Source organism: Mytilus edulis, chromosome 8, assembly GCF_963676685.1.
Source record: "Mytilus edulis chromosome 8, xbMytEdul2.2, whole genome shotgun sequence".
NCBI lineage: Eukaryota > Metazoa > Mollusca > Bivalvia > Mytilida > Mytilidae > Mytilus > Mytilus edulis.
This window is the reverse complement of record NC_092351.1, coordinates 14,809,603-14,821,240: the sequence shown is the minus strand read 5'-3', so window position 1 is coordinate 14,821,240 and position 11,638 is coordinate 14,809,603. Positions and strand designations below refer to the sequence as shown.

The 11,638-nt window shown below is 32.3% G+C and overlaps 1 protein-coding gene across 1 annotated transcript; it reads right to left on the bottom strand.

The window, feature by feature from the left end:
• Nucleotides 1-1,770: 1,770 nt before the first annotated feature.
• LOC139486910 (galactose-3-O-sulfotransferase 3-like) lies at nucleotides 1,771-3,079 on the bottom strand. Its single transcript, XM_071271963.1, has one exon. It carries the CDS (start codon nucleotides 3,071-3,073, stop codon nucleotides 1,886-1,888), a length of 1,188 nt encoding a protein of 395 aa, XP_071128064.1. The 5' UTR covers nucleotides 3,074-3,079; the 3' UTR covers nucleotides 1,771-1,885.
• Nucleotides 3,080-11,638: the final 8,559 nt, after the last annotated feature.

Genomic DNA, 11,638 nt, shown 5'->3' with positions numbered 1-11,638 from the left:
ATTTGGAACAGTAGCAAAATATGAAGAATTTTATATGTATTCACTCCACTGGATACCCAAAAGAGGGACGAAAGATACCAGAGGGACAGTCAAACTCAAAGATCGAAAATAAATTGACAATTAACGCCATGACTAAAAAATAAAAAAATTGAGAATGGAAATGGGGAATGTGTCAAAGATACAACAATCAGACCAAAGTGCAGACAACAGCCGAAGGCCACCAATGGGTCTTTAATGCAGCGAGAAACTCGCCCATCCGGAGTCGTGCTTCAGCTGGCCCCTAAACGAAAATAATTACTAGTTCAGTGAAAGTGGACGTCAAACTTAACTCCGAAATATACACAAGAAACCAAAATTAAAAATCATACAAGACTAACAAAGGCCAGAGGCTCCTTACTTGGAACAGACTCAAAAATGTAGCGGGGTTAAATGTATTTTTTGAGATATCAACCATCCCCTATACATCTACCCAATCTAGAAAAACAAACACACAACAATACGCACAGTAAAACTCAGTCTAAAAAAGTCCGAGTCCGATGTCAGAATAGGTAATAAAAGAAACTAAACAAAATGACAATGATACATAAATTAACAAAGGACTACTAGCAGTTACTGACAAAACAGCCCCAGACCCAAATTAAACTGATTCATCATATGAATATCAAGTAGTAGTACAATCCTTCATGTTAGTGGTTAAGTATTATAACCATCATAAAATATATGAGAAGAACATAACCCGTTCATGCTAGCAACTGGTTTTTGAATAAATGTGTTTATTTCCAAAGTAAAGACCATTTATTGAATCATCAGTAAAGCCAAATCAATCTTTAATGACCTGACAACAGTATCGTAACTTTATCCTTTCTTAATAAGTCTGTTTAAAGGTTTTGTTAGCTTTTGAGGTGAATGCCGACATTTTTGTGCTTTGTTAAGATGATAACAATTAAAAATTGGCCTTTTTAAACTACTAGCATATAAAAAAAGAAGGCGTGGTATGATTGCCAGTGAGACAACTCTCCACAAGAGACCAAAATGACACAGAAATTAAAACTATAGGTCACCGTACGGCTTTCAAGAATGAACAAAGCCCATACCGCATAGTCAGCTATAAAGGTCCCGAAATGACAAAGTATTTGCTTTAGCAATTCAAACGAGAAAACTAACTGCGTAATTTATGTAAAAAAAATTAAGGAAAAACAAATATGTTACACATAAACAAACAACAACCACTAAATTAAAGGCTCCTGAGAATCTAAGCTATCAGAAATTCAAACCAGTCTCTTTGTTCCCTACTCAAAGGACGACGTAAATCATTTGTGAGGTGTGATGAAAAACAAATCCAAAGACCTGTTTGACTTTATTCAATTTAAGTTCCTTCGTGCAGAAGTATGTAACTTTTTTTTTCCTTTCTAAAAACCTTGCTAATTTTCAACGTTAATACGTGTGGATTGAAAGAAGCGCACTTTTGTTTCGTAAAAAAATGTTAAACGTAAAAAAAGTAACCAAGCTTGTAACTGTGACATAATATGTTTTGTACTTTCCTTTTAAGGTTTGGTTTAGGATATACACATCGAAATATTTTGCTACAGGATTTATTCTCCATAGACAATGCTTTTAAAATAAATATAAATATGAAATTATATATCTTTTTCTAAATTGTTGCTCTATATCAAAATTTAGTTTTAACAAAACTATGGAGTTAAGAAATTCTTTCAGTCATACCTCAATTTATGACATATATATTTGATAATAATTGATATTTTTGCATGTAAGTGATTTAACAGCTTGCAGTGAATATTGATTTACTTATAGGTTGATATCAAAATGGTTTTTCTTCCGAAATTTACTCCCTTTCACTTTCATATAAAAATGTACGACATGTGTGTTAAGAGTTCATTTGCCTCAGTTTTTGTTTGTACTTCCATCTTAGCTGATCCAAGAGAATAAGTTCATGTTTAGTTATAAATGCACATTCTCGATTTGAAATAAAAAATTCAGAATTCCATCTAGTTTTATCAATTTGTATACCTTCCATTGTTTTCCCTTTAATTTTACAATATCTTCCAACTTGTGAAAGTATTTGTTTATAAGTTTTAACTTCGTCATTAAAGTCTTTCCCTTCTTCAATTATTCTTCTCTCAAAATTAGATTTGAAATATTCATACAAAATAAAATCAGGCCAATTATATTTCTTCAAGTTGTCCAGATCTTGTCCTTTTATGACCACTTTTTCATCCCTTTGTCTTGATAAGATGTTTAAGGGAACGTAGACAATATCTTTCATATCCCAACATAAGTATCGCTTGAGAAGAACCAAAGATTCGTCAAACATTTCCATAACCATAACCAGTGAAAAGTCATCATTTAAAATCTCCAAATGAGACATAATTTTATCTTTGGAACTCAGATCTTCGCGAGGTATTCCGAAGTCTAAACACATTCGAGTTTTCACAAATTTTTGCTCTGCCTTAGTACAAATATCAGGATTTTGAAGGAACGTAGTCATGAGTCGTTGTCCTGGTATTTTTCCAAGTTTTTTACGAAGGTCAATAAAGAGGTCGAAAAACTGTGCTGCAGAGATAATTTGTGTTACGGGATCTCGTACTATTGCTATAAAAACTGTGTCACGTGGCATGTACTGACGAAAGACAGATCTGTTATAGATGACATGATGACACAATATATTGTATGTCTGGTGTTTTGGCGGTGGTAAAATGTTGTTTAAATTAATAGTTTGATCGAATCCCAAATAGTTGTCTGGCACTGGTAACATGACATTAAGACTGTTTGATTCTGCAAATCTGAGGAAAATATTCATTACAGTCGTGCTTCCCGCTTTATGAACTTTTAAAAATGCCACATTTGTTGTTTTCTTCGCGCACTGTCTATTAATAGTTGATTCTCCAAACGCAACTGTATCGTTATATATCAAAGAGCTGGTTTCTTCATTCATTGCTCTAAATGACCGATTACAAAAGAGGTAAAGCCAATTCCCGCTACAAAGCGCATTAATTTGTTGATCAGACAAGACGTGTTTATTCAAATGGTAAATAAACAATGATGTTGTCAACATCGTAAAAACAAGCGATAAAAACCTGAAAAAAAACCAGAAAAAATAATAAAAGCTTTATGACAAAGTAACGCAATTCAGTTTTGTTACATTCTTACATTCTTTAAATTTCACCCAACTACATCTAGATTTGTAGGTTGCACTTAAAAAGCGGAGTGAAAAATGCATGTTTGATTTAAAATTACAATTTTCTAAAAGTTTATCCTTAAAATTTGATTGCAAGTTATCTGCATTAGCATCTACATTGTTGCAACACTAAAGCTCTCAAGTGCTAAGGTAATCTGTCAATATGGTACTCAATAAATGCAATTTAGACCTACTGAGTTAGTCTGATCATTGGGTGTGTATTGTACCTGCATGTGCGACAAGGCGGATGCCCCATGTGATGAAGGACCTGCTTTCCCTTCCGGAGCACCTGAGATCACCCTAGTTTTTGGTTGGGTTTTAGTTGCCAAGTCTTTAGTTTTTCTATTTTGTGTTTTGTGTTTTGTTGTTTGTTTGTTGGGCCGGCTTTTTTTCATTAAGTTTATTTTCAACAAATGAGTTTATATATCACTTTGACATATTTCACATAGTAGTTTAACTGATTATCTTTTAAATTGATATTATATAATAGAGTAAAACATTCTTTGGAACTTTTAGATAAATAAAGTGCTTTTGATGTTGTTTTATTTTTATTTTGGTGACAGTTTTGAATTTTCAATGCAGAAGAGGCCCTTAATATTTTAAATAAGAAGATATTGCACGATTGCCAATGAGACAACTCTCCATAAGAATTTTCTGTGTTATACGTCATTGGTTCCCTACGGTGTACTTTTTTTTCTGCTGTGCCCATAGTCTTTGTGTCCGATTCGATTGACACCACCTAACTTGTAAGAATAAAGTAAAATAGTATTATAGTGATTATGTTTCATTAAACAATGTTTATTCAGGTTTTTCATGGCATTGATAATGGTATCTCCTATTTGTATGTTAAAATGCTGATATTTAATTTTATTACAAACTTACCATAGATATTTTTGAAGTCGCATTCTGAAACATAAATAAAACTTGTTCTTAATATCATTCAATACAATAAAATGATTTTTTTCATCTAGTCACATGAAATATCTCGCTTTGGAAGTTGAGCAAAAAAAATAAATAATATTATATATTTTTTTTAATAATCAACCATAATAATTAGTCATAATATACTTGTGATGATCAACCGTTTAAATGCCTGTCAACAATTCGTAAAATTATATAAAAAGAGGTATTTACAAAAATAACGTAAAATTTCAGTCTACGTTTCAAGTTTTATAACTTTCTAGACTGGTTTATGTGAAGGTTGACTACCTTTTTCTGATCTGTACCACATTTTACAATTCAAAAGAGGGGTTAAAGATACCAGAGGGACAGTCATACTCATAGATCTTAGGTGCTCTGGAAGGTTAGGCAGATCCTGCTCCACATGTTCAACTAAATCCTAAAAATGAAGCTTCTAATTTTGTACAATAACTTAGCCCTAAATTTATGTCCCACTGAAATAATAGTAAAGATATATGGTAAATTTTTGATTGCCAATGATACTTCAATCCACCAGAGTTCAAACAACGAAGATAAAATCATGTTTATATCACCGTATACGATCTTCAACCATGAGAAACCTCATACTGTATAGTCAGCTATAAAAAGCTTCCACATAAAAATGTGAAACTATTCAAATGACAAAACTAACGGCCTGATTTATAAGAAGAAAAAAAAATGGCAAAAGATGTAATTTATGAAAAACAGTACGACAGGCATGAACCAATGGCAAAGCCAATTATCGAAAAGACTTTTAGTTTCTACCAAAATTTACACTCATTGCTTTGTGGGTTATTTTCTTCAATGAAATGTGAAAGCATTAAACATGTTGAATTGTAATAAAAAATGTGTATGTTTTTTGGGACTATTGACGAAGAGTATTGTGCTAAATCCGGATATGTCTTATACTGTCAATTTAAAAAACATAATCAGACCTATCTAGCCTAATCCATTTCTAAATGTATTCTATTGTACATGTTCAACATTTTTCATTCATTTGCTTATTTCTTAATTTGTGTGAATTAACATTGTTACAGTAAATGTTAATTACTACACTTTCATACCACAACAAATACTGTATTGGTACATGTATCACTTATATTTGTATCCATATAACAAACAAAAAATGAAAAGAGAATAATTTTGCAATATTACCTTTTGAATTAATACTATAACTTTTTAGATATTTAGACATTAAGACTAATTAAGTAGATGTTGATAATATCCACCTGACATGCTTGAAATTCTATCAGATTACTTTTGGAGCAGTGATGTGTATTTGAAGCATGCTCACAAAGGTTCTTTTGGTGAAATCATTTTCATATTGGTCAAAATTTGTCTTTGCTTCGACCAACTTTGGAGGAGATATAATCAAAGAATTGATAAAAATCAGAACAGAAGTTTACTTCCTAGCATCATGTCAGGCATTGTCATTACTAAAAACCAATAAATGTATTGTAATCTGAGGAACAATTCGACATTTTAACAACTTTTTTTTACAAATGATACTGACGATCCACCACAAAGTAATATAAATAGAACCATACAAATAGTAAGCAAATACATATAAAAAAGATGTGGTATGATTGCCAAGGAGACTATCTTCACAAGAGACCAAAAGGACACATAAATCAATAACTACAGGTCACCGTACAGCCATCAACAATGAGCAAAGCCAATACGGCATAATCAGCTATAAAAGGCCATGAAATAACAATGTAAAACAATTCAAACGAAAAAACTAATGGCCTTATTTATGTGAAAAAAATAATCGAAAAACAAATATGTAACACATAAACAAACTACAACCACTGATTTACAGACTCCTTATATCATGTTCTAAAATCTAGATACCATCTCCCATTTAGAAAAAAAAAACATGTGAAAAAATGAACCAATTATGTGTTGCTCTCCTAGCTACAAAATGTATCCAAAATCAAAGATGTAGAACATATTCTATCATAATCATTTTGGTAACTAATGCAATTACTGTTTCCTCCATGCCCGTCTTGAACATAAAAAAAATATTAAATAAATAACACTCCTAATGCTCATATTGGTTGTCATCGTATATTGGTTGTCATCGTGCAACACAGTTAATATCACCATATATATATAGGAAAAACATAGAACTCTTTTTGTCATACTGTCAAACATCCAAACATACTATCCACACTCATCTGTGTCCACACTTGTATACTGTCAATTTATAAATTAGAATACTATCAAATAAAGATATCCAATTATAGTATCTTTAAATGCAAAAAAAGAGTGAAAAAATAGAGAAAATATAAACAGAAACTTACCATAAATCTTATTATGTCAGACTCAACATATATGTCATTTAGATACATACCCAAAATATTAAGCAAGCCGATCAATATGTTGTTCGGTAAGTTTAAAATAACATCACTATAAGTTGTTGGCAACATATTGATAAACAATATTTGATAAATCCTTCCATTTGCTAAAAATGCATAATATATATCTGTTTAAAGTTAGGCTATTTAATTGATCAAAAACATTGTTTCATCATTACCTCAGAAACTTATATTAGAAGATCATTAGTTCAAAAATCATTTAAGTCTCAAATATGTTTGTATAATTGCTTATTTATTTTCAGGAAAAAATAATTACACAAAATAAACGTTTGGCGTAACATTTGGGAATGAATATAAACACGATTAATTTTAAACTCTTGATATAAGGAGATATGGTATGATTTTCAACGAGACATATCAAAAAGTATACACAATAGTCCAAATGATTTTGAATGTAAGCAACCGTACATGTCATCGTGTTGTCTTCAACTATGAGCATTATATAGTCAGCTATAAAATGCCCCGACGTAATATAATAAGTAATGATTCAAACGAAAAGAACACACGGATTATGGACAAAACAATAAACCAAAATAAATTTATATCATGACAAATTTACTTCTGACTTTAGACAGGCACATAAACATAAAGATGTTACGAGGGTTACGAAACATGTGAGCTTTCGACCGCCCCTTATATGAAACAGAAGTGTAACAGGACAACATGAAAAAATAAATTGTGACTAGAGGCTCATAAAGGTCTGTGTCGCTCACCTGGATCAACTATAGCTACTTTCGATCTAACATTCTACACTAGAATAAAGTTTATAATCAAAATCCTTTTCTTTCGTGTCCAACTTATAATTTTTACTGTATACAGTCTCACTTTATCGTCTATAGTTTAAACTTTAACTAGTTAGTTTATGTATGGAAAAAAATACGCAATATTGAAAGTTGTTTCATTTGCCAATAATCTTGAAGTTTATACTTGTGATATTTTGATGAGATAATCTTGAAGTTTATACTAGTGATATTTTGATGAGATACTCTTGAAGTTTATACTTGTGATATTTTGATGAGATAATCTTGAAGTTTATACTTGTGATATTTTTATGAGATAATCTTACACATACGGCCAACTTCTTTCCAATTCAAACTTTCACAAAAATCAATGCCATTTTACTTTAAAGAATCATGATCTGATACATATTTTTGAAAAGGGTTTCATGTATTTGTTCTGATAGTTTTGTATTTTTTCCGAACTTAACTTCATACACTTTGTTTTCATTACCATGCATCAACTAGTTAAAGTCAGAGAGGATTGTTATGAATGATCGCTATATATATATATTGAAACCTGACTGAGTTATATACACATAATTTTGAACATACACGCTGTTCAAAAATCTTAGGTAGCACTCCACAGCACTCCACAATTAGGAAATAAAACTAAAATTAAACCACAAAATGTTTAATCATCTTTTCAAAAGCTCAAACAGTAATATATATCCTTTTGGGTGTATCCATGGCAACATTGTGCATACATTTGCCATATTTAACAACAATATAAACAAAAGAATATCTCCATCAGGGAATTTATATTAAAAAACATGCTTTATAAAATAGCATGTTTCACCTCTCCGTGAAACGTATCATTTGATTTATTATATGATATTTGTAATTTTTCTGAATACCCCTTCACCATCGATTCGACTCTTCTGCATATTATGTGACAATCTGGCCGATCGAAATTGTGAGAAGTCACACTGTGTAAAGCATATACGAAATACATGTACCAATGGGACAGGGTACTGTTGAAAAAGCTGTGTTTACATACATATTCCTTTCTTTTTTATATATTTTTTAAATTGATGTTCAATAGTCTACATAACTGTTACTGTTAGCTGTAGTAGTGGTAATTATTAAACTATGGTCACCATACGGATGTCATCATACGACTTGGCTGCGGATGGCAATGAATGTCTTTCATCCGGAAGGTTTCTTTTAGCTGTTATTCCTATTTGATTCAAATAATAAATATTTTCTTAAATTTATTCCCTAGAGTATTGTACATACATCAATAATGATAATAAATACGAGGGGGTGGGTCCAGCCATTTTGTAAAGGGGGTTCCCAACCAAGGAAAATCGGGCAGAAACATGGCCTTGAAGGCATAAAACTTCGCTCAGTGCTTGGAGCACAAAAATCATGCTCGAAACAAGAAATCAAGAAATTTCATTGGTTGATTTTCGAGTATGAGTACAAAAAAACTGACTCGAAAGTTTTATGACCGCAGGTGACGTGATTAGTAAAAAAGAAAAATTCCATGATTCATCAAAAAGGATGATGGAAGTGGGAACTACCCTATTATCACCCCTCATTTACAGGGACGGGAACCAGATGAAGAAGATTCCTAGTGTATTGTACATGTATCAATAACGATTTCAAATACGAGCGGGTGTATCCCGCCAATTTTTAAAGGGGTTCCCAACCCAGGAGAAAAGGGGGTTCCAACCCTCAAACCTTCCACTCCCTAATCCGCACATGAGGTGGACAATATTCTTGAATCGAGGCTTAGGAATGAGTGGGTGTTAGGTTAGATGGGATTAGGAGTTGCGCGGAACACATGTGACAAGGGTAGTTAAATAGAAAATGTACACGAAATCTAGGATAGTTTAAGAAAGTTATTAAAATTTTAAAAACTTTAACCACAGAGTGTATATTTGTAAACGCCACCGACGACGACAACGACGACAACGACGCCGACGACGGAATGTAGGATCGCTATAAAAATAAACAATAAAACTTCAGACATTTCTGCATCTTATGGTATCTATTTTTATAAAACTCGTAGATTTACTACGTAATAATTTTTTGAAAAATATCGATTTTAGTTGAAATGATAGGAAATTTTTTGCGTGAGAACTCACTTTTGTTCTATGACTGTAAATACCATTCCCACAGAAATGGGGTTTAACAAAACATTTCTTAAGCATTTTACATTTTGAACTTCTTCTAGAGAACCACTGAATGGAATGGAACCAAACATGGCACGAATGTTCATTATGAGTTCTGACTAAGAGTGTTACTTTGTAGCCGATCCATCATTCAAGATGGCTGCCAGCGGAGGACTAAGTTTAACATAGGACCCTATGGGAAATTCATACAAATGTCTTATTTTAGAGAACCAAATGAAACCAAACATAGTATGAATGTTCCTTATGAGGTGCTGACCAAGTGTTGTTACTTTATAGCCGATTCATCATTCAAGATGGCTGCCAGCGGAGGACTAAGTTTAACATAGAACTCTATTTGAAGTACATACAAATATCTCCCTTAAGAGAACCACTGAATGGAATTGAACCAAACATAGCGTGAATTTTTCTTATGAGGTGCTGACTAAGGCCGTGTTCACATTGACCTAAACTCGATGTTGTGTAAGTGTAACTCACACGTAAACTAAACTAAACTACGTTCCCATTGATAAAATTCAAACATTAGTTTCACCGGGTATATTCAAGGAAGAAACAATTTTTGGATATAACAAAAAAATATTATTAATAAAGTTCTTTACAGAAATATTGGTCTAAACTTGATATATTTATTTGTTTATTTTTAAAACTTAAAGTAGCTTTATTAAGCCCTTATCAAGACTCAAAGCAGCATCATTGCCGAACACATAATTCTTTGAAAATTAAGGTCTTTCCGAATCGACTTGACTTGCACCGAAATGTTTGCCACTGGTCTTTACTCAAACAACAATTCACTCATAAATGCATTACTTAAAAAGTGCGAGGTAAAACTAAAAAAAAATAATTACACCTCCCTTTGCCAAATACTCCTTGGAGAAGAAATACCATTTGAAACAAACAGAAAAGATAGGAATATAGTGATCCCTAATATGTCATTCCTTCTTCTCCTTCATTCTCTGTACCGATGTAATGCATTGGCTTTATGAGAATAAAAATATATATTCCACGCCTGCAGGCACACTGCTGCAGCCTACGTTTTCTAATGCTTAATCGAGACATCTTTATTATTTTTAAACTACTGCAAATCATCAAAATGGCTTTCATAAAGAAGCAACCACTTAACTTAAAAGGGGAGGGGGAGGGGGGTATTTTGATATTTGTTAATTTATCCGAGTCAGAAATTTTTCCGCGCAAACGTTTTATTTCGGTTTTTTTTTTCGATGCTGGTAATCAATTTTTTCTTTCAACATTTAACACTATTATGTATGAGGAAACTCTTGATTTAGAATATATTTTTGTATCATCTGTAGGACCTTTTTTTTTTTTTTTTTTTTTATCCAATTGGGGTTCGGAATATTTCCATCGATACCCCCCCCCCCCCCCCCCCCCCCCGATTTGAATTCAAATCCAAATGGTCGTTCCCTTACTGCTAGAAAAGTTGTCCGAAAACTTTGCATTCGGTTCTACGTTATGAACATTTAAATGACTTAGAGTTTACAAGTGTCAACAAATCTTATGTACAAGTAATTAAACAAGGTGTATAGATGTGAACAAACTTAATGTGAAACCAATTAAATTAATTGTAAACAAGTTTACTGTACATGGCGTTTGGTGTGAACATGGCCCAAGTGTTGTTGCTTTGTAGCCGATCCGTCATCAAAGATGGCCACCAGCGGGGGACTTAGTTTAACATTAAACCCTATGGGAAATACTTACAAATGTCTTCTTTTAGAGAACCACTGAATTGAATGAAACCAAACATGTCAAAAAGGTTCCTTATGGGATGTTGATGAAGTGTTGCTACTTTTTTGCATGATTTACTGTTTCAGATGGCCACCGGGATTAACTATTAAATGACTGGGCCTATATTAAACCAAATTTGGCCTCAAACATTATTTAAGTATCTGTTATGATTTATTTTTATCTTTTCTTATATGATTTCAAAAACCCAAGTACAGTAAGTTGAGCGACACAGGCCTTTGTCATAAACAAACATCATTAGTATTATTGTCAGAAATTTCAAAGGTTCAATGCTTTGCCAATATTAAAGTTAAAGGCAGAAATTCATTTAGGTTTATACAGTCCATTGGCTGATTTCTGTACACGTTTTTTCTCCATTAATAATTTTTAGATTAACTTTAATGCATTTGATTTTTTGCCACGATAGTTAAACAACATTACTGGGAAAGCCGAAAGGTAAAAAAGAGATAA

Bases quoted from the DNA above. Each gene is read 5' to 3' on its own strand.
- LOC139486910 (XM_071271963.1), bottom strand. From the start codon at position 3,073: ATGTTGACAACATCATTGTTTATTTACCATTTGAATAAACACGTCTTG.